The sequence below is a fragment of the Toxorhynchites rutilus genome, chromosome 1, assembly GCF_029784135.1.
Source record: "Toxorhynchites rutilus septentrionalis strain SRP chromosome 1, ASM2978413v1, whole genome shotgun sequence".
Classification (NCBI taxonomy): domain Eukaryota; kingdom Metazoa; phylum Arthropoda; class Insecta; order Diptera; family Culicidae; genus Toxorhynchites; species Toxorhynchites rutilus.
This window is the reverse complement of record NC_073744.1, coordinates 56,120,042-56,144,409: the sequence shown is the minus strand read 5'-3', so window position 1 is coordinate 56,144,409 and position 24,368 is coordinate 56,120,042. Positions and strand designations below refer to the sequence as shown.

The 24,368-nt window shown below is 37.5% G+C and overlaps 1 protein-coding gene across 15 annotated transcripts in view; it reads right to left on the bottom strand.

Annotated features, from left to right (window-relative positions):
• Positions 1–24,368, bottom strand: part of LOC129762197 (afadin) — a 294,629-nt gene that overhangs the window by 153,547 nt on the left and 116,714 nt on the right. For 13 of the 15 annotated variants that reach the window (XM_055760237.1, XM_055760245.1, XM_055760239.1 and 10 more), the window contains 2 exons: positions 23,255–23,538; positions 13,008–13,089 (listed from right to left, as the gene is read on the bottom strand). In XM_055760237.1, the coding sequence (XP_055616212.1) occupies positions 13,008–13,089; positions 23,255–23,538 (366 nt within the window). Of the gene's footprint in view, positions 1–11,861; positions 11,996–12,096; positions 12,316–13,007; positions 13,090–23,254; positions 23,539–24,368 lie in introns of those variants that run through there. The other 2 variants (XM_055760242.1, XM_055760244.1) reach the window with 2 other exon arrangements.

Here is a 24,368-nt window from a genome sequence, read left to right as displayed (position 1 = left end):
TCCCAAGTTGGAATGAAAACTCGAATCGAACGTGCTGAGAATAGACCGAAGCAAGTACCTCCTGGTTTAAGCGGTTCTTCTACGCACCAGGGGTCCTCAGCACTTCCCGGAGCAGCACCCAACACGTCTGCTCCTTTTTCGCGGTCGAGGCAACAGCCACAATCTGGCTTGCTTGCGCTTTCTGACCTGGTGGACAACATTTTAAATGCTTTAAATATAAACGACCCTCTTAAAAGCATAGTATTATGTTTGCTTCCGATTGTGAGAACATTTTTGAAAGAAAAATGCCTGATTCAGTGCAAGAGGTCAAGGATTTGACTGAAATACAGTGGAATTGCAGAAGCATCATTCCTAAACTAGATCAGTTTAAATTTTTAGTTCACAGCTCTAACTGTGATGTATTTTCTCTCTGTGAAACATGGCTTTCTTCAGCCGATGAGCTGAATTTCCACGATTTCAACATTATTCGCCTCGATCGAAATGACTCGTTTGGTGGCGTACTATTGGGGATTAAAAAATGTCACTCCTTCTATAGAGTCACTCTCCCATCGATGACAGGCATTGAAGTTGTTGCTTGCCAGACACAAATCAATGGCAAAGACCTCTGCATTGCTTCGATATATATCCCTCCCAGAACTATGGTAGGCCGCCATCAGTTCTTTGATACTATCGAGGCAATGCCGGAGCCGCGGGTAATCTTAGGTGATTTTAACTCCCATGGAACAGCATGGGGATCACTCTACGATGACAACCGTGCCACTTTGATTTATGATCTGTGCGACAACTTCAAATTGACAGTTTTGAATACTGGGGAAGCAACCAGAATAGCCAACCCTCCTGCACGGGCAAGCATGCTAGACATATCTCTATGCTCTTCTTCGTTATCCCTGGATTGCATGTGGAAGGTAATCCAAGATCCCCACGGTAGTGATCACCTACCAATAATTTTATCGATCGCTAATGAATCAAGCTTTCGTGAGTCAGTCAATATTTCGTATGACCTCACGAAGAATATTGACTGGAGAACATTTGCGGAAATAATATCTGAAGCAATTGTTTCAATGCATGAACTTCCTCCACTCGAAGAGTATAACTTTATATCGAGTTTGATTTACGAAAGCGCACTTCAAGCTCAAAAGAAACGTGTACCGGCTACCACTTTCCGACGTCGTCCTCCATCATTTTGGTGGGACAAGGAATATTCAAAGGTCTACCTTGAAAAATCATCCGCTTTCAAAAAATTCAGGAAAACTGGAGTAGTGGAATGGTTTCTAAAGTACCAAGCTCTAGCTCTAGCTAAATCAAAAGGTTTGATTAAAGCAAAAAAGCTTGGATATTGGCGGAAGTTCGTCAATGGTTTGTCAAGGGAGACAGCTATGAGCACTCTTTGGAATACGGCTAGGAGAATGCGTGGCTGGAACCATACAAATGAAAGTGAGGAATACTCTGACCGTTGGATTTTTAATTTTGCAAGGAAGGTTTGCCCCGACACCGTTCCTGCACAAAACGTCGTACGCGACATTCCACTTCAAAGCGATTATGAGAATTTTTCGATGGTGGAATTCTCAATTGCCCTTCTCTCATGTAACAATTCAGCTCCGGGGTCGGACAAGATTAAATTCAACTTGTTGAAGAATCTTCCCGACTTGGCAAAACAGCGTTTGCTGAACTTGTTCAACAAGTTTCTGGAGCTGAATATTGTCCCGCATGACTGGAGACAAGTGAGAGTGATAGCCATACGGAAACCCAACAAGCCGGCTAGCGATCACAACTCGTATAGGCCGATTTCAATGTTATCCTGTATTCGTAAATTGTTAGAAAAAATGATTCTACTTCGTTTGGACAAGTGGGTCGAAACGAACAATTTACTGTCAAATACGCAGTTTGGCTTCCGCCGAGGTAAAGGGACAAATGATTGTCTCGCGCTGCTATCTTCTGAAATCCAAATCGCATTTGCTCGCAAAGAACAAATGGCTTTCGTTTTTCTCGATATCAAAGGGGCATTTGATTCAGTTTCCATGGAAATTCTCTCAGAGAAGCTTCATAATCGTGGACTTTCACCAATTCTCAATAATTTCCTGTACAATTTACTGTCAGAAAAGCACATGATTTTCTCTCATGGCAGCTCGAAATCTTCTCGTTACAGTTTTATGGGCCTACCACAAGGCTCCTGCCTAAGCCCCCTCTTGTACAGTTTTTACGTCAATGATATGGATGATTGTCTAACTAGAGACTGCACGTTGAGACAACTTGCAGACGATGGAGTTATTTCCATCACGGGTACTAATCCCGTCGTTCTGCAAAAGTCGTTGCAAGATACCCTGAACAATCTGTTCACGTGGGCCCTCAAGCTGGGTATCGAATTCTCTACGGAGAAAACTGAAATGGTCGTTTTTTCTAGGAAGCACGAACCCGCCCAATTCCAGCTTCACCTATCCGGCAAAACGATCCAACACTCTATGTTTTTCAAATACCTGGGTGTATATTTTGATTCTAAGTGTACCTGGGGGAGACACATTGCGTATTTGAAACAGAAATGCCAGCAAAGAATCAATTTTCTCCAAACAATTACCGGAACATGGTGGGGTGCCCATCCAGGAGACCTCATTCAGTTGTACAAAACAACGATATTATCAGTGTAAGAATATGGCAGTTTTTGCTTCCGATCAGCTGCCAGGATTCATATTCTCAAGCTGGAGAGAATACAATATCGTTGCTTGCGTATAGCCATGGGGTGTTTGCATTCGACACATACGATGAGTCTCGAAGTTTTGGCAGGAGTACCCCCGCTTACTCTTCGGTTCACAGAATTATCCTACAGATTTCTCATCCGTTGCAAGATCATGAATCCATTGATGATTGATAACTTCGAAAATCTACTCCAGCTGACTCCTCAGTCAAGTTTTATGTCTTTATACCATGAGTACCTTACCCACGACGTGCACCCTTCACCAGGCATCTCCAACCAAGTTTGCTTCCCATACTTCTGCAATTCCTCTGTCATTTTTGATCTGTCCATGCGACAAAAAATCCATGGAATCCCAGATCACCTACGCTCCGATTCTATTCCGCCGATATTTTCGGCAGAATATGGGAAAGTTAGATCTGATAAAATGTTCTTTACTGACGGTTCATTCATAAACGGGTCCACTGGCTTCGGCATCTTCAATGAAAATTCCAGTGCCTCTTTCAAACTCAAATATCCTTGTTCCGTGTATGTCGCTGAACTGGGTGCGATATATTACGCATTAGGGATCATTGAAACATTGCCCATCGACCACTATTTTATTTTTTCAGACAGTCTCAGCTCAATAGAGGCAATCCGCTCAATGAAAGTTGATAAATGCTCATCTTATTTCCTAACAAGAATAAGACAACTATTGAGTGTTTTGGTCGAAAAATTATTCAAGATTACCTTAGCATGGGTTCCCTCTCATTGCTCGATACCGGGGAATGAGAAAGCGGACTCGCTAGCTAAGGTGGGCGCTTCAGAAGGCACACTTTTTGAAAGGCAAATTGCTTATAATGAATTTTTCCACATTCCTCGTCAGAATACGCTCGTAAGTTGGCAGCGCATGTGGAGTGAAGATGAGTTCGGTCGTTGGTTACACACGATTATCCCTAAGGTCTCGACGAGTGCATGGTTCAAGGGATTGAATGTAGGTCGTGATTTCATTCGCGTGATATCTCGGCTTATGTCCAATCACTACAACCTAAACGCGCATCTCTATCGCATTGGGCTCGCAGCAAACAATCTTTGTGATTGTGGCGATGGCTACCACGACATCGAGCATGTTGTCTGGTCGTGTATCCGGTTCCATGCTGCTCGCTCTCAGCTCTCTAGAGTACTGAGAGCACAAGGCAGACAATCGGATATCCCCGTCCGGGATATCTTAGGTAGCCGTGATCCAGATCTTCTGCTTCATCTATACCTGTTCCTCAGAAACGCCGATGTCAACGTTTAATGATGTTTCCTTCGTTGTGTCCCCGTTTCATATCCCTCCTATCCAAACGATAAACTTTTACTTAGTCGCGGCAATACATACACACACTCTTTACAGATACACGGGCCAAAGGTTGTGCAGTCCACTGATCATTCAACAAGAGCCAAAGGTTGTACCGCTTATGACAACTCTACACGGGCTGATGATTGCGCCGGCTAGTGACCATTCTATCCTGGATTCCTCGAGTCGAGAAAGACGCACCACGCTAGATATGGGGTACAGACTAGGGGGGCGTTGCTGATTAATGGTCAGCTGCATCCCAATAGCAGGTATCCCGTGTCGGGCACACGTACAGAGCATCGAAGACTGCAACATACCAATTATGAGAACACTTGTAATACTAACCTCGAGCCAACCGCGAGTAATCGGTTACATATTACTAACATAGTTGTAAGCAAACATTGTCGAAATATTGAACTCCCGGCCCCGTTAGGCTGACGCCATATGAGCCTTAATAAAATATATATTTTGGATAAAAAAATTTGCAAAAAAGTGACAGTCAAAACCAATGACAAAATATTTGCGTTAGCAAAGTCCGTAAAAAACAAGCATCGTCCATTTTTCTGATTTTGTAGTTGCTTCAACTATTTTGTTTGTTGTTTTCATGTTAAGTACTAGAGAATGGATGAACGTACAATAAATGAGTGAAAAAATTGATATTCCATGCAGAAATCTTCATTAAAATTTATATAGAAGTAGTGTTCGGAATATGAATCAAGTTTGTAAGCATGATTCAAATTCCGAACACTTCATATTGAGATGTAATTTTACTGAACTTTAATGTTATAAATAATTGAATAATCGAAACCCTGAAATTGGGTTATAGCCTTCATTTTAACATCATTTACAGGTATCGATACAGCCTATAACTTATAATATTAAGCATTTGCAAAAGACTGACAGTCAAAACCAATGATAAAATATTTGCGTTAGCAAATTCTGTAAAAACAAGTTAATTTTGCAGTTTTTGTAGTTTTTTCAACTATTTTGTTTTTTTTCCCATTTATTTATTTAAGGCTCATTAGCATTTTAGCTGTAACAGAGCCGAATTTTAATTGTGTACATGTCACATGGTTATCATATCTATAATTAGCACATTACACAGTTGCCATTCGCCAGTATTCCTTCTATTCCATTACATATGGTACATTCACACAGTAGCCATTTAGGCGTAAGGGTATTCTTTCTGTTCTTCCATTATCCAGTTGGACCACCGGACAGCGGAGACAGTTGATTGATGATTGTGGAGTTATTTATAGAACAGCAGCCCGATGTGTCTTGCAGAGCAGAGCAGTTGTATGGATGAATCGATCTTATTTCGACCGTGGATCGATCTCCATCGCTGATGATTGTTGCGTGGACGTAGCTATTCTGTAACAACACAAAGATGGTCAATGAGGGCCCTGAGTTTTGAACTCACGATCGATCGCTTACTAAGCGAACGCGCAACCAATGTGGCTACGGAGACCCTCTATTTAGTTTGTTGTTTTCATGTGAAGTACTAGAAATGGTAAGAATCTACAATAAATGGATGAAATAAAATTATATTTTATGCAGAAATATTCATTCAAATTAGTGTTCGGAATATGAATCAAATTTCTACGCATGATTGAAATTGCGAACACTTTATTTTTAAATGTGAATTTGCTGAACTTTAATGTTATAAATAATTTAATATTCTAAATCCTGACTTTGGGTTACAGACTTTTTAACATCCTTTACAGGTATCGATACCGATATTGTGCCTTTGGTCCCGAAACCATGTAAACTATAAGAAATAAATACAATCAATAATTACAAAAGCAAAATCCATTTTTTTGCGAGCATAACATTCTTCCAAAAAAGACTAGCTAATTGACAATTTTCGTGTAGTCAAATGAAAAAAAAGGCTCTATTGTATCCAAAAATCAAATTAGTTTCACGAAAGAGTACCATTTTGAGTAATGAGACATTGTTTAATGGCTTTGATGGCTTAAGTGTTCGGAGTATGTTCGGTATAAGAATATAAGATAAAATGAACAAGAAATCATCAAATTTTCACGCAAGCAAGAAAAATTACCAGTGCATTGAGTCTGGTCACAACGTTACTCAGAGACATTACTTTGGTTTACAAATAGTGCTGCGTTAGAACTTTTTCAAGTAGTACATCACGCCAGAAGTACAGAAAGCATAGGAATGTTAAATCAAAAATTGCTGGAAGAAGGGTTCGTGTTCTTTATTGATCTAGTATTCGAGTTCTCGATACATTTTATATGTTATCAAAAATAGGGTGACCAGAATTGTCGATGAAATAAGAAAGTCTAACTTTTTTTTTCTTTATAGATAGAGGATTCCGGGTGTTCGGGTTCGATTCCCGTTCTGGCCGGAGGATATTTTGTCAAAGAAATTTCCTTCGACTTGCACTGCGGTCGCGCGTTGCCCCTCAGAATACATTCAAGGCGTGTTATTTGGCTTAAGAAGTCTCAACTAAGTATTAATGAATGATGCAAAAGTTCCACAGGGAACGTTAACGCCATTCAAGAAAGAAGATAGAGGTAAACATAATTCGACAATGTTGTAGTCCCAGGTATTGTAAATAACTTTGTGAAACATATTTTTTTTCTATCTCTTGCAATAGCCGATATAGCACTATTCCTAAGTTGTGTTAGGGTCACCATGAAAAAAAATCTGTTTATATCTCAATATCTCTCGAAGTAATTGGTATTTCCTCCTAAAAAAATACGCTCTCTTCATTTGTTTGTCATTCTTTCTGAGGTGAACAGCAAAAATGTTTATTGGCGGCATTTGAAAGAGGATTTTTCACTCAACATAATGCAGATATTCAAAACTATGTTATTTTTTATATTAAGATAAATTAAAATTGAAACCATGAGTTTTCGGGTGAAAAACGATCAATAACTTTGGGTAGGATTAATATAATATATTGACAAGTTTTGCATCGAAAAGTTTAGGTCTTGAAAGTTCTGAAAGTCGTACGAAGACAATTTTTATGTAGAATTTGAAATATGAAAGTTGGAGCAAAGAAACCTATTTTTTCATGGTCACCCCCAATGCAACTCAGATAGAATACGTTAAATATAACGTAGTGGAAGATATCTATTTCTTATTCGAAAAAAATTGTCTTCGACAAAGTTAGTACATATGATAGAGCACTTTTTTCAATGTTGTCAAAAATAGGGTAACCAAAACTTTGGGTGAAATCAAAAATCTAACTTTTTCATCTTCATAGATAGACATATTTCGACAATGTTGTAGCCCCAGTTATTTTAATCAACTTTATAGCACAAAGCTTTTTTCTTACCTTATATAATCGATTTAGCGCTTTTTTCTAAGTTGCATTAGGGTGACCATGACAAAACGGTATTTTTTGCTCTAACTTCTCTATTTGAAATTCTACATCAAAATTGTCTTCGTACGACTTTTAGAGCTTATTAAGACCTACATTTTGCCATGCAGAACTTGTATATATATATATTAATCCTACTCGAAGTTATTGGTGGTTTTTCATCCAAAAACTCATGATTTCGATTTTAATTTACTCAAATACAAAATAATACATAGTTTTGAACATCTCGCATTATGTAGAGTGAAATATGCTCTTTTAAATCCTACAAATAAACTTTCTTTATGTTTGCCCCAGAAGGAATGATTTACTAATGAAGAGAGCGTATTTTTTGGGAAGAAATATCAATAACTTTGAGCAGAGTTGAGCTACAGACAAGTTCTGCATCGCAAAATGTTTGTATTAGTAAGCTTACTAATTTGAAATATAAAAGTTGGAGCAAAAACAGTTTGTTTTTTTCATGGTAACCCTAACGCAACTTAGGAAAAAAGCGCTAAAGGGCGAACAAGAAATTATTGCGACACCGAAAATGTCATGCCAGTTTTCTTATAATGTTTAGAATCAAACCAAAATTTTAGGGTAGTTTTATACATATTTTTACTTAAAAAATCAAAAGAAAAGTCAATCGATGGAGCCTTGAGTGTAAAATTGAACGCATTTTCGCTTGATGCCCTCCACCAAAGTCTTTACAGTGTCATCCGGTACCAGTTTCTCAGTTTTTTTCCATTTTCTTAACATGTCCTTCTCGTCTTTGACGTCTTTTCTTGCTATTCCGAAGCTCCCGCTTATTGCCCAGTACTGCTCCACCGGGCGCAGCTTCGGACAGTTTGGCGAATTCATGTCCTTTGGAACAAAATGGACATAATTGGCCTCATACCACTCCAGGACACTTTTAGAATAGTGGCATGATGCCAAATCTGGCCAAAATAGCGGAGCTTAGTCGTGCTGCTGCAAGAACGGCAAAAGGCGCTTCTCGAGGCACTCAGATTTGTAGATCTCGCCATTTACTGTGCTCTTTGTCACGAAAGGCTCACTCCTCAGTCCGCAAGAGCAGATGGCCTGCCAAACGAGATATTTGGAGGCGAGATTCGACATTTTCTTCTTTTTAAATTTGTCGTCCACATCGAACTTGCTCTTGCCGGTGAAAAACTCCAACCACGGAATTTGCTTAAAATCGGTTCCGAGTTTTAGCCGTCGATTGTTGCCGCTCATCGCGGTTAGGGAAGTTCTGTACCTTGTATGATTGTAGTCCAGCTCTCTTCTTTGCATTCTGGACGTAGCTCTGCGACATGTCGATCTTTTTTAGCCAAATCACGGCTTGAGACGTTGGGATTCGCTTTGATCATCCGCTTCACCTATCCCTCCGTCTTTTTGTTCTCCGATCCCGGTTTTCTTCCAACTCCTTTGCCGTGGTCCAACGTCAACCGCTCCTGGAACCGCTTCAACACTCTGGAGACGGTTGAATGGTGAATGTTCAACATTTTTCCCAACTGCCGGTGCGAAAGGTCAGGAAATTCCAGGTGTTTGGAAAGAATTTGTTCTCTCGACTCGCGTTGGTTCACCTCCATTTTCGTTGAATCGAAAAACACGACTTCGAGTTTGACAGCATGTAGACAATACACATCAATTTGGTTGATTTTTACCCAATGGTAAAAAAGTTATGCCTTGTTGAATGTGTCGCTATAATTTCGTGTTCGCCCTTTAGATCGGTTATTTCAAGAGATAGAAAAAAATCTATGTTCCACGAAGTTGTTTACAATAACTGGTGCTACAACATTGTCGAATTATGTTTACCTCTAGCTACAAAAAACAGGTATTCTATTTTATCGACAATTTTGGTCACCTTCAAAAATTTGGTCAAATAATGAAATGAAATTGTTTAATTTTAAATAATCAAAATTTTCAAAAAATACGCCGAATTTATTTTTAAATCTGTAATAACAAAAATGCCAAAAGTAACATTGCCTTTCTTTCAATGCATGTGAGGCTTGTAGATAATTGTGTGGACTATATAATTTTCATTCAGAATTTAAAAAAATATATGTTTTGAGAAAAATAAATTTTGATTTTCAAAATATTTTTTTAATGTATTTTTTGAAAGTTTGTTTGCTATGCTTCAATGAAAGCTTGAACAATTTCTTATATTTGATTGCCTGACCAAAATTCTGTAGTTCATAAATTGTTTCCAAGTTGGAAAAATCATTGGAATTTGAATTGGAAATTTAATGCATTTTTAACTTTTTTCCAAAAAAAAAATATCTTAAAAACTTTAAGACCTACAGAATTTTAATTATAGAATGAAATATAGGAAATAATTTGATTTTCCATAAAAAAATACAAAAATTACAGTGAAAAAAAATATGATTTAATAAAAACAGATAATGCGTACTTTGCATAAAGTGGATACGCAATAAGCACATTTATTTTGTAAATTTGTATTTTATATATATTTTTCAAAATTCTCGATTAGAAAGAAATAGTTAAGAATACCTTAATTTTATCTCGATACTAGCTGAACCGGCAAACTTTGTCCCGCTCAAAATTTATTTTTCGTTATCAGGAGAAGGAGTGTCAAACCACTAAAGAAACGTTTCTTGTCTCCTAAAATCTCCACATGCCAAATTTGGTACTGTTTGCTTGATAAGTTCTTTCATTGAGAGATCAGTTCATTTGTATGGTAGCCCCCCATAGAGAGGGGGAGGAGTACAAACCCCTCAGAGAGAGAGGGGAGGAGTTTCGTGTCTCCAAAAACCTTCGCATGCCAAATTTGGCTCCATTTGCTTGATTAGTTTTCGAGTTATGCAGAAATTCGTCTTTCATTTGTATAGCAGCCCCCGCTTAGAGAGGGGGAGAGTGTCTAACCACCACAGAATCATTTATTATACCCTAAAATCTCCACATGCCAAATTTCGTTCCATTTGCTTGATTATTTCTCGAGTACCGTTCTGAATCATATTTCGGACACTTTGTTCTAATATCTTGAAATACTTAATGCACTGATGATATAACTATAAAATTAATATCACAGTTGCTTTTTTAGAGTAATCCCTTGGTTTCACTATCATTTCATATGAGAACTTCATTTGAATTATAACATAATCGGCAAAAATCTATCAACACTACTCACTATCGTTTGTGTTTGAAGTTTGCTTAGCGTGACACGTAGAATTTATCCGTTCATCAATATTTAAATTCCTCCCGTGTTTCATCATTTCTCATCATCGTTAACAGTTTCCTGTGATTGCTTGGTAAGTGTTTCGCAGTTGACTATAAAATATAATCAAGTGTAATGTAAGTTTCGTTGAAGAAATTACAAAATAAAGATTCCGAAATTTGAATTCAATCTGTCCAAAATTTGATTTAGTGTCCGAAGTTTGATTTTTATTCGCTTCATTCGAAAAGCATTTTATTCGATGATTTTTTTATGTTTTCAATCAAATAGTTATCAAATTAGAAAGCTCAAAAGCATATTGAACTAATTTATTAAAAATATCAACCAAATAATACCTGTGCATAAAGTTTAGACCTGTTTTTTGCATCATATACCTTAAGCGTCCGAAATATGATTCAGAACGGTAATGCAGAAATTTATGTTTCATTTGTATGGCAACCCCCCCTTAGAGAGGGGGAGGAGTGTCTATCCAACATAGAAACATTTCTTGAACCCTAAAACCTCCACATGCCGAATTTGGTTCCGTTTGCTTGATTAATTCTCGAGTTATGCTGAAATTTGTGTCTTTCATTTGTATGGCATAAAATGATAGATTTGATCCGACACAGTCAATTAGTGGGTGTCCAAACTTCATATCGAAATATATCAAAATAATGTTTTAGGCGCTTGGTTCGTTTTGGCAGAACCCCGACCATTTGTACTTCAGGTGCGATGTATGACGTGAAGTAGATCTAGCGCAAAACTATTAACGGTTAACGTTGTGACCAGATTAAATGCACTGGTATTTTGTTTGCTGCTGAAAGGAACAGTTTAGTTGTCTAGTTTTTGAGAAGGCCATTCAAAAGGCTTCATTAAAATCCAACGACTACGAATGCGCTACTGAAAGGAGGATTCCTCATAAGATATCTTTCCATAACGACATGATTGTTTATCAAATAATTGCTAGAACAATCTTCAAGAAATCACATAGATTAGAATTGTTTCGTCGAAATAACCCAATGAAAAATATGGCGAAAACGTTCATGACCTACAAAACGACAATCCCAGAAAATGAATTTGGACATGATGTTTCTTTCCGCGCGATCAGAGTATATAATTTCAGTGCGATTGAAAACCAATTGTTTTTAGACATTGCAATGCCATATGCCATCTTGCAATCGACAGCGAAACCGTCTAATTGTATGGTAATTAATTTACACCTGAACAGTTGCATTTGTTTTCGACATTATGTTCTCTCCGATAGTTATTATAATATAATTTTCTCTGAATGTTCTGTTCTTCTCATCGATTAGTTTTTTGTGCAACAAGAAACTTTCGCAACTTCGCTGGACACTTGACTCACTGTAAACCACCCCATTGGAAGCGCATCATCAGCTAATACCCGAGCCTTCCACTCGTGCTTCCACTCGCCATCCTCTCTCCATTTTCTTATCGTTCACTTGTTTCGCCCCCATCTGAAGCTTTTCAATCCTTATCTACATGCACACAACAACCATTCAACGGATGCGATAAAAGCCAATGCCATCAGCAGGGCTATTATCCAACCCTCGCCAACCCAAAAGCACTTGCTTTCTCACTTGATTCCATCATTGTAACTTAATCAGAGCCACAGCAAGAACAACAACAATTCATCCCATCAATTAAAGTGGTCTCATCGATTCGTAAAAAAAAAGCAAACGTTATCAGATAGAATCGCCAGCCACTGACAACAGCTACTTTTTATCAAAATTCAACACGGCGTGCGGGGCGACAATCAAAGCGGATAACTTTCGCAAGGATGAAGCGGAGGCGGATATACAAGGACTGTCTCCCTCCAAGAACAAAACACGCGCGCCACAAACCAAAACACTACGAGCGTTTGCTGCGTGTATTCAGCCCGGCAGCGATCAATGTTTAGACCGTTCACGCGCGAACCCGACACGGAAGTGTCGAAGTCTTCTGCAGAACCAGCGGTGTGCACAGGAGCCGCTTGATGTGCACAGCATACGCAGCAGCATCGGCAGCAGCTTTCGGAGTCGTGCGAGAGAGAGAGAGGAAAAGAGTGACCGGAGAGCTACTTACTTTACTACATTACATGCTGCGAGCGTAAACGCCACCCACACCTCCCCTCCTCCCCACAGTGAGGCGACTGAGACGCCATGCTGTGTGAGAATGCGAAGGAGATGGTGCAAATGAAGCGATAAATTCATCATGGGAAGGCCGGGAATAAAGCCTCTTAAAAACAAAGAAAGAAAGAAAGAAGGCCGGGAAAAACAGGTGGAGATGAAACTGCCCAGCTGAGCGAAACGTAATTTGGAAGAGGAAATGGGAGCTTTTATGGCATGGAACGAAAGGAAGACGACCGTCAGGTGGCACTCTTGAGAAAGCTACGCGCTAATATAGTTGGCTGGTGACGCACAATGTTTTCTGAGATATTTCAGTGGAGACGCCTCGTTATCAGTGGATAAAGCGCTTATAGATGAGAAACTTTCGAATAAAAGCTACTTACCACGTGAAGTTGGATGGTTCATCAAAATCGACAGCGGGCACTCATCGTCATCAAGGATGTACTCGGAGCCATCACTATTCACCTGGAAATACAATATAATGAATGATTCGTTGAGTGAAAGAACGGAAATTGCTGTGTAAGCTCACATTGTTGCTCAATAAGTTAGGACTTCAATAAACTTCGAAAATGCTTATTAAGAAAATTTTTAATTAGCTTTTGACGTGGGACTACGTCTAACCGGAGTATATGAGGGTGAACTGAAAACCTACACACGAAGCATGGAGGAAAAAATGAAAGATTCCGAATGCTTATAACTCGAATATTTCTTAATAGATCGGAAAAATGCTTGCATAAATTGATAGGAAATATTGCTACGCGTCTATCAGATTTATAAAAAATTATTTTCTACTAGCTGAATACTCTAAAATTTCAGTACTTCTACCAAAACTCGACATCACAATATCATTTTTTTTCAGACACAATTCTCGAGCAAGATTTTTCATCCACTTACATAAAACATGTTGCTCCGTTACATGGGATAAATGTTTGATACAAAAAATATGATGGAATGAAGACCCTAAATCGAACAATTCCTTTCTCGAGTTTGCGTTTTATCACATTAAAATCCATTTCCACTTTCGAACGAAGAACAATTTCGATACCGCAAACAAACAACGCTTGTCAATATGTAATTGAAGAACACATGCGAAATGAATTTTTCCCATTTTCTTTCAGAAGTTTCCGAAAATTTTCAATTGTCATGTTTGGTTGGAATATGTGCATTATTTTTATGGGACCTCCTCTCCTTTCCAGAGGAGGAAGGGGTGTCATACCATCATAGAAACGTTTCTCGTACCCAAAAACCCTCACATCCCAAATTTGGCTCCATTTGATTGATTAGTTCTCGAGTTATGCAGAAGTTTGTGTTGCATTTGCATGGCATGGTCTTTTAAGAGCCGTCATTTGGAGTGTTAAAAGAATTTAATTTACAGATTTCCGAACAATTAAAAGAATTCAAACTCGCAGCTGTGCCTTTAAGCATATGCCCTTCTGCTATTTTACATAAAATATAATGATTTCAAGAACACTTATTTTTTTATATATAAAATAAGAGAAAATTACACATCTCTGAAACAAAAAACAGGTGTTTCTGAGATTTTAATATTTTATGTATTAATTCTATGTTTTCGAAAAGTGGTATAAAATGTGTATTTTTAACTTTTCACCTAAAAGTAGTCATTGAGGATTCCGAGCAAAACATGGCACTATTGAACAAGTGCACCGATTGATAGAAGAAATTCGTAAAGTATATGAAGGCCGCGGATACTGCTCAGTGCTTTTTCTTGATGTAGCTCAAGCTTTCGATAAAGTCTGTCACGAAGGACTGCTCTATAAAATTAAAAATATGCTACCACAAGTATATGAAATTATGCGTTCTTATCTACTGGGAAGAAAGTTTCATGTTCAATATAACCAAACTCTATCACCAGAGCAAGAAATTTATGCTGGCGTTCCTCAGGGCAGTGTTCTTGGACCAGTTCTCTATCTCATCTACACAGCTGATCTCCCGATCGCGCGTAACTTAATGACTACAACCTTCGCAGATGACACAGCTATTCTCAGCAGTCACAAAAACAGAACGATTGCTTCACGGGATCTCAAGGAACACATAACGATCGTGGAAAAGTGGCTTCAAAAATGGAGAATTAAAGTAAATGAAACAAAATGTGTCCACGTTACGTTCACGCTTAATAAGAACACATGCCCACAAATCAAGTTCAATAGATCTGCAGTACCTCAATCGAATGAAATTAAATACCTTGGTGTACATCTAGATCGTCGTCTAACCTGGAAGAAACACATAGATGCGAAGAAAACGCAATTGAAGATGCGAGCAAAAAAAATACATTGGCTAATCGGGAGGAAGTCGAAATTAAAACTAGAGTTCAAACTACTTCTATACAAATCCATGCTGAAACCTATTTGGCATTACGGCTGTCAACTATGGCAAACAGCTTCAGCAAGTAATATCGAAATCGTCGAAAGAGTACAAAATAAACTGCTAAGACAAATTACTGGCGCCCCTTGGTACATCCGCAATAGTGTCATACATCGAGACTTAGGGATGGCGACGGTTAAAGAAGAACTTCATAAAACGAGGAGGAAATATGCGGAAAAGGTGAAGAATCATCCAAATCCACTAGCAAGGCGACTCGGTCAACCTATGGTAACACGTCTGAAGAAAAAAACCTTAATTATTTGAACGTGGTCAAACGTTAGTGTTGTGCTCCAGCACACATGTGAAATTTTAACTGTAAGAATTGACAACAAATACTTTATTATGTTGGAACTAAATGTATAACCAAATATTGTTATTTCCACATTATGGAAGATTCAATAAATGTATGTATGAAAAAAAAAGAAAATTTGCATGGCAGCCCCAATGCACTTAGAGAGGGGGTAGGTTATGTCGAACCTTCATAGAAACGTTTCGTGTCCCCTAAAACCTCTACATACCAAATTTGGTTCCGTTTGCAAATGAAATACAAATTTCTGCATAACTCGAATACTAAGAGTTATGCAGAAATTTGTATTTCATTTGTATGGCAGCTCCCCTTTAGAGAGTGGGTGGAGTGTATATCCAGCATAGAAACATTTCTTGCACCCTAACACCTTCATATGCCAAATTTGGTTTCATTTGCTTGATCAATTCTCGAGATATGCAGAAATTTGTGTTTCATTTGTATGGCAGCCCCAATTTAGAGAGGGGGAGGAGTATCTAACCACCATAAAAACATTTATTGCACCCTTAAAGCTTCACATGCCAAATTTGGTTTCAATTGCTTGATTAATTTTCGAGTCAAAAATTTATGTTTCGTTATCACATCCACGGTTACTTACTAAGCGCACGTTCATGGGTCCAGCAGCCCCCATGCCCTTAGAGTGGGGGTACATCATAGAAACGTTTCGGGCCCCCTAAAACCTCCAGATGCTCAATTTGCTTGATAAGTTCTCGAGTTATGCAGAAATTTGTGTTTCATTTGTATGGAAGCCCCCCTTAAGAGAGGGGGAGGAGTGTACAACTACCATAGAAACGTTTATCGATCCATAAAACTTCTATAAGCTAAGTTTGATTCCATTTGTGTGATTAGTTCTCGAGTTGTTCAGCAATCTACCCCCCCCCCTCTCCTCTCTAAAGAGAAAGGAGGAAAGGAGTGTCAAACCACCAAAAAAGCATTTACTGCTCTCTAAAACTTCCACGTGCCAAATTTGGTTCGGTTTGCTTGATTAGTTCTTAAATAATGCAGAAATGTATGCTTAATGTATTTTTATGGCAGCAATAAAGAGAGAGGGGAGGAGTGTTTATTCGCCATAGAAACGTTTCGTGTCCCCTAACACTTTCGCATGCCAAATTTGGTTTCATTTGCTTGATTCATTCTCGAGTAATTTAGAAATTTGTGTTTCATTTGTATGGCAGCACCCCCCAATGTTCCAGTTTAAGCTGGATTCTCCTAGTTTTTTTTCCTCGATCCAGTCAAACAGTTAAACCCTAAAATCTTTCAGTTTTTTAAAATATCGTCCAGGTTTTATCCAGTTTTTTATCCGTGTGCTTCATCAAAACCTGAATGAAACAAAAACTCAAAACGACCGAAGTACGACTTCGTGTTATTTTGACTGCTTTGTTACTTTGGACGTCTCGAGTGTCGGAAGAAAGTGGCGTCCGAAGTAACAGTCGTGTGCTTAAAATCCGAATCTGTACATTGGATATTGTTTGTATCGGCGATGAAAGGAAGAAGAAGATAGATATGTGAACGATTGTTTTTGTAATGCATTGAATAATTGAAAGCTAATAGCGTGCATCCATTAACTCGATTTGTTTACATTTGTTACATAGGACCTTTTCAAAAGTTACGCGAGAATTGTTCTGAACAATCAGAGTCCTACGTCAAGCTTCCGTACGGATCTGTAGGTACAGACCCTTCTAGTGTTCGCGATGAATACTGCATTGGTGCATTACTCTAAGGAAACGTATTAATCTCGCCAGGGGAAGAATCATCATCTTCAACTGTTTCTACAAAACCATCCATCGGTCTTTGAAGACACCCTAAACTTTATTGGAAATTTATCAACACATTCTAAAGTAACATTTGACATAATAAAAAGCAAATTGATTTCTATAACTTTTTGTCAGGTGAGAGATTTTGTCAAATGTTGAGGGTGTTCGGATTTATTAATGACCTTTTCGAATCGATCATTTAACTTTTCATGCATTGTTAAAAGTGACGTCAAAGTACAGCGTATTCCAAGAAAGATGCAATGGAGCTTGAGTGAAAAATGAAGAAGAACATTAGTTACACAACTATTTGTTGTCCCGCTACCACCTCCTCTGCCACACTTCCGATTCGGTTCGGATTTTCTGTTGCCGTTCTGCAAATGATGCTGCATAGTATAATTCGTGGATTATTTCTTTGGAAAATGATATTGTTGAGAGATGTAATATTGCTAAGAGATATCGAGATTTGGATAATTGGATATTCAATAGGTTCAGTGTTTAAGTTCAGTACATGTTAATGTTGGGAGTTAATTTTTCCATTTGATCAAATTGAGTTGTTATTACTTTGCAAATCGTTCGCGCTCCTAAGTGCAATCATTCGTTCATCTATCCTTGTTAGTGATACCAAATATTTGTACTAAATAATTTATTCTCAAATTTTTTATGCTCTCGTCGGCAATAGCTTCGTAGTTTCACCGTAACAATGCGTTGTGTCTTCGACACCGCCCATCTAATTTATGTTTGTTTTTTACTTTTGCAAGGTTTAGTGCATATTATCCAACAAAAATGTTAGCTCACATACCCAAATATATCCATCAGTGAGTTGAATTTCGAAATTCAACTGCTCAAAATACTTATTATCGAAGCCGCAAGAATAATATCCATATTAAATATAGAACTAGATGACCCGGCAAACTTCGTCCCGCCCAAGATTTGTTTTTTGACATCCGGCGATCCTTTTTTTGGTATAGATAGAAGAAGATGTAGGAGTGCGTTTCATCACATTAAAATCCATTTCCACTTTCGAACAAAGATCAATTTCGCTAGCGCAAACATCAAATGGACTAACAACACTTGTCACTATGTAGTTGTAGCACATATGGGAATTTAATTTTCCGAATTTTCCCTTTTTCCTTCAGAGTTTTCCGAAAATTTTCAATTGTCATGTTTCGAGGGGTGTCATACCATCATAGAAACATTTCTCATACACAAAAGCCCTCACATCCCAAATTGTGCTTGATTAGTTCTCGAGTTATGCAGAAGTTTGTGTTTCGTTTGTATGGCAGCCCCCCTTAGAGAGGGGGGATGAGTGTATTCACCATAGGAACGTTTCGTGCCCCGTAAAACCTTTACATACCAAATTTGGCTCCATGCGCTTGATTAGTTTTGGAGTTATGAAGAAATTTATATTTCATTTGTATGACAGCCAACCCTTAGACCAATGTGGAGTTTACATGCCAGATTTGGTTTCATTTGCATCATTAATTCTCGAGTAATGCAGAAATTTGTGTTTCATTTGTATGGCAGCCTCCCCTTAGAGAGGGGGGGGGGGTAGAGTCTAACCATCATAGAAACATTTATTGCACCCTAAAACCTCCACATGCCAAATTTGGATTCATTTGCTTGATTAATTCTCGTCTAATGCAGAAATTTGTGTTTCATTTGTGTGGCAGCCCCCCCTAAGAGAGGAGGGAGGGGTATCTAACCACCATAAAAACATTTATTGCACTCTAATATCTCAATATGCCCAATTTGGTTTCATTTGCTTGAATAATTCTCGAGTAATGCAGAAATTTGTGTTTCACTTGTATGGCAGCCCTCCCTTGGAGAGGAGGGTGGAGAGTCTAATGCAGAAATTTGTGTTTCATTTGTATGGAAGCCCCCCCCTTGGAGAGGAGGATGTAGAGTCTAACCACCATAGAAACATTTATTGCACTCTGAAATCTTCACATGCCTAATTTGGTTTCATTTGCTTCATTAATTCTCGAGTAATGCAGAAATTTGTGTTTCATTTGTGTGGCAGCCCCCCCCCTTAGGGGTGGAGAGTCTAACCATCATAGAAACATTTATTGCACTCTAAAACCACCACATGCCAAATTTGGATTCATTTGCTTGATTAATTCTCGTGTAATGCAGAAATTTCGAAATCGAAAAATCGTCTTAGGAGTTGGCAGCACCATCTCAGATAGTAGTGAAACCTTGTAAGTGTAAAGACATGGGTCATTTAAGCAACTTTGCATACTTGAAATATTCGAAAAAGTATTATACTACTTTTTGAAAAAAGCCAAATTTTTTTTTATTATTTTTCAGAAACGTGAGAATTTACACAAAAAAAATGTAACGAGTGAAACATTATTTTTTTAGGAATCTCCATACAAAAATGCCTTATATTCCAGAAACTATAAAAACTCGAATGCGCTATATCTTGACTTTAAACAAAATTAGTATTAGTTGTAATTTTTTCAAAGAAAACATGAAAACGTTAAAAAAAATGTCAGAAAAAAAATCCTTGTAAATGTGCCCATCTTCCGATGTACATATGAACGACTTGTTGGCTATTCATATATTTTTTTAAACTAAAAAAAATAAGTTTTTGAGAACAATGAATTTTATTTTTTTAAATATTTTTTTCCAAATTTCGGTAGTTTTTATGAAAATTCTAACAATTTTTTACATTTTAAACGAGATTTTTGTAGGTAGTATAAATTTTTAGTTATTATGTATTTTTTTATATAAAAATTCAAGATTATATGCTCAGAGGCTATCTGAGATAATGCTGCCAACGGCCAGTCGAGTTGGCATGAAATTCGTCCATATTTGAAATATAAAAAAATATTTTTTAACTGTATATAATCGAGTCTAAAGTTATATATAATCGAATCATATATAATCGTGTTCGACCTGTATATTGAACTGCTAAAACCGTATTTAAATTTTTGGGAAACATGAGCTTCACGGATTCAAGTGAAGTTCTTCTTAACCTGTCCCTATTCTCCAGTATCCTTACCTCCTTCTTTTTCTTTTGTGCAACTCATAACTCAAAAATTATAAGACCTACACAGTTTTAGTTAAGAAGGAAATGTAGGGAATTGTTTGAATTTTCATTCAAAAATAGCAAACAAAAATCTTGAAATGTGCACTGAAAAAAAAAAAATTAATTAAAATTAATTTTTTTGCCAAGAACGTGTTTTACAATATTACATCTAAATTATGTTCCCGCATTTCCTTCTTTGATCAACATTTGGTAGTTCTTTAATTTTTCGAGTTAGAATTTTTTTGTAAAAATTTAAGAAAAAAAACTTGGGCCCTTTTCGATAAATAAATAATCTTTTTTTTTAGATTTCTAATTAGAATCCGATTAGATTTTTTTAGGTGCTAAAATGTCTTTACACCCATAACGTTTCACTGCATCCTGAGATGATGCTGCCAACCCCTAAGACGAGTCGGCATGAAATTCGTCATAAACTTTTTGGACATTTCTAGAGATGTATAACATACAAATAAAATCTAATATTCCATAGAAATGTGTCCTGCTTTGAACATGAGCTGTTCCTTCGCGTGCGTTTCGTTCGGGTTGTTAAGGAAGAAAATTTGGTAAATGCAACGGCTATCCAGAAAGTAGCAAACGTTTTAGACTAGTACGGCAGTGAGCGGAGCTAGAGCCGCCATCTTTTTTATCCCATTTGTTTATTTTAGGCTCATTAGCATTTAGCTGTAACAGAGCCGAATTTTAATCGTGCACATGTCACATGTTTATCATATCTATAAATAGAACATTGCGCAGTTGCCATTGTTCGGCGAAAGAGTATTCCTTCTATACTATTGCAAATGGTACATTTACACAGTAGCCATTTAGGCGTAAGAGTATTACTTCTGTTCTTCCATTATCCAGTTGGACCAAAGAACAGCGAAGACAGTTGATATGATCATTGTTGAGTTATTAATAGAACAGCAGTCCGATGTTTCTTGCAGATCAGAGCAGTTGTATGGATGAATCGATCTTATTTCAACCGTGGATCGATCTCCATCGCTGATGATTTTTGCGTGGACGTAGTTATTCTGTAACAACACAAAGATGGTCGATAAGGGCCCTGAGTTTTGAACTCACGATCGATCGCTTACTTGGCGAACGCGCAACCAGGCAAAAATCACGTCCGATTGAGTTGAAATTTTGCACAGGTCATTTATTTGGGCCAATATTCAAAATGCACATGGTCGGTTCTTTAAATTCGATAATTATTTTTTTCCATACCTTTATTGCCTCTCAGACTAAGTCCCACTAGGTCGATTTTTTTCGAGATGACATCAGATCTCGACGTTTCATGCATTTTGAAGTCATTTGGCATTGAAAAAAATTTTCGATTTTCCAATTTTCCTTTATTTCCCCCTTGGAAGATTTTCGAGGATGACATCATATCTGATTGAGCTGAAACTTTGCACAGATCATTCTTTTCATGCCTACAAACAAAATGTACATGGTCGGTTTTTGAAATTCGATGATGATTTTTTTTCCATACATTCATTGCCACCCTAGGGTAGCTCTTTCAGGCTGACATTGAACTGATTGTATTTAGTATCAGGAGATTTGACAAAATTCGTGATTTCTAAGAATTTCCACTGATTATTCTATTATTTAAGGTATTTGAGGTTCTTTGCTAATACATGTAAATATTTGAATTTGATAATGGAGTTACAATATGAATACATATATACAGTAGGGTGCCATAAAAAATGTTCACCACCTCGAAAAAACACCCTATGCCAAATATCAGCCCAATCGGACTTAAGAGAAAGTAGCGATTGAAGTTTGAGTTTTTCGAAAACCGAAAAATCATTAAAAAGGGGAGGAAAGGGAAATCTGGGTTTCCAAAACAAAATTTTTTGATGCCAAATGTCTTAAAATTGCATTGAAACGTCGAGAAATAGTGTCATCTCGAAAAAAATTTTTTTGTCAAAAATCGACACTCTGGGACTTTCCGAATACGAAACGAAACGTATGGTTTTGGGTACCAAAAAAAATAGTTATCTTGATTTTTCATTCGGAACTTGCTCATTCGAACTTCATTCATTAGTGCCACAGACGTTAAAATTCGACTTTTTTTTAACCGAAAGATCACCGAAAATCGGGGTATTCAAAAAAATTGTTGATGCCAAATGAGTTAGAATCACATTACTCGTCGAGATTTACTGTTATCTCGACAAAAAAAATTGAAAATTTTTTTTTCTTGATTTTTTCGTTTTTCCGTCTGAAAAATCGATTTTTGAATTTTTTTTTATATATAACTGTAAATCTCGACGTGTCATACAATTTTAAGACATTTGGGATCAAACTTTTTTTTTTAAAAACCCTGATTTCCGGTGATTTTCTGGTTTTCAAAAAACTCAAATTTTAACGTCTGCAACACTAATAAATGAAATTCGAATGAGCTAATATTTCGCATAGGGTATATTATCATGCAAATCAACATTTCGCAACAAGTTTCAAATGAAAAATTTAGATAACTGTTTTTATTGGCACTTAAAACCATACGTTTCGTCTCGTATTCGAAAAAAAAAAGTCCCAGAGTGTGGATTTTTGACAAAAAAAAATTTTCGAAATGACATTAGATCTAGACGTTTCATACAATTTTAAGTCATTTGGCATCAATTTTTTTTTCGAAAACCTCGATTTCCTTTACTCCCCTTGGGTGATTTTTCGATTTTCAAAAAACCCAAACTTTGACCGCTTTGCGGCACTCTCCCTTAAGTCCGATTGAGCTGATATATGGCATAGGGTGTTTTTTCGAGGTGGTGAATATTTTATATGAGGTAACTTTATGAAATTTTAGGGTCGATTTTTTCCCATACATTCACTGGCATTCTAATATACAGCCATTCCATGCCATACCGATATAGTGGTTCTCAGATTTTCGTGAAAAGTGGCAGTTTTGTTCTTATTCGCAAAATATTAGATCCACATTTTTTTTTTGTTATTAAGGTGCTCATTTCCATTTTAGGTTAGTCCGAAAAATCAATTTTGTATGCCAGGGTGTCGTGTTGTTATATATCCACAACTGAGGACTTAAAAAATATGTTTTTTTCAATTGCATCAATTTCATCGATACTAAGAGGTCGGGCGACAAATTATATTCAATAACCTTATAGTACAATTGACAATTAAAATCATTTCAATCACTACCTCAAAGCAACTTACCTGAACCAAACAGTAGTGCAACGGGTCCACCTTGTCCATGCCATACTTGGCAAGCATCTCGCGGACCACCGCCTGGGCACAGTCCCGTATCGACAGCAGCAACGTTTTGTACGGTACGTCCCGGCACAGACTTTCGCCGTAGATTTTCAGCGTCCCGCCGGTGTCGGGTCCTCCGTCCCGGGATCGGAACTGCTGGAGCTTCTTCTCGAGCTTCTGCTGGCGACGCCGTCGCATTACCGCCTCGGGGTTAGAGATGGAACGTGTGAATGACGTTTCCGGCAGTTCTGAAACAGGAAGAAACCATAGTAGCAATTTGCGGTATGTTATTTGATATTATCGTATATATTCACAACATGATGAATACAATATAAAGTTGATTGAATCACAGCTATGGCGAGTTAGAATTTGGAAGTTGATCGTTGCTCGAATAGAAATTGGGATTATAGCAGGAATACTTGTAAGTTGCTGGAAGTCAGCAATTCACATGTTCACAGCCGAGCTCCAAATAAGTGAGATTGATTCTTTCAACAGATTTTTCTATGCAATGAATATTTTGAATGACACAGATTGCGTTATAGATTTTCGAAAGAAATAGTACAGATGAAAAAGATTTCAGTATAACTGGCAAAAATAAGACTGCTTTCAAAATAGTGACTGCCCTTAAAGATTCAATGACATAACCTCTGTTGCTTTTTTGGGGTATATTTTGCCCCAATTATGCGTTTTTGTATATTACAGTATCAGAAGTATAATCACCGCCTTGCTTGCGTTTTCGCCTTGTCGAAGTAAAACTGTAGAATGTGTTTTTGCTGGTGTGGTTATCATCATCATCAGCATCATTAGAACGCAGTCTCAATCCAGCTAGCAAGCAGCAGCATTCTTTCTGAATGCAGATGACACATGGAGATTTTACTCTGAACGAAGGATGAATGGAAGATATCGCAAACAGCAGCGGTGCAATTTTAATCGGAAGAAGCATCATTTAGATTTCCATGATGTTAGGTGAAGATTGCGTCTGTACCATTGATTCACACATTGTGGTTTTTTTTAGTGTTGGCCAAGGTAAATTGAAGTTTGATAATGTTATTATTCTGCTTTTGTCCGCTTTGGTAAG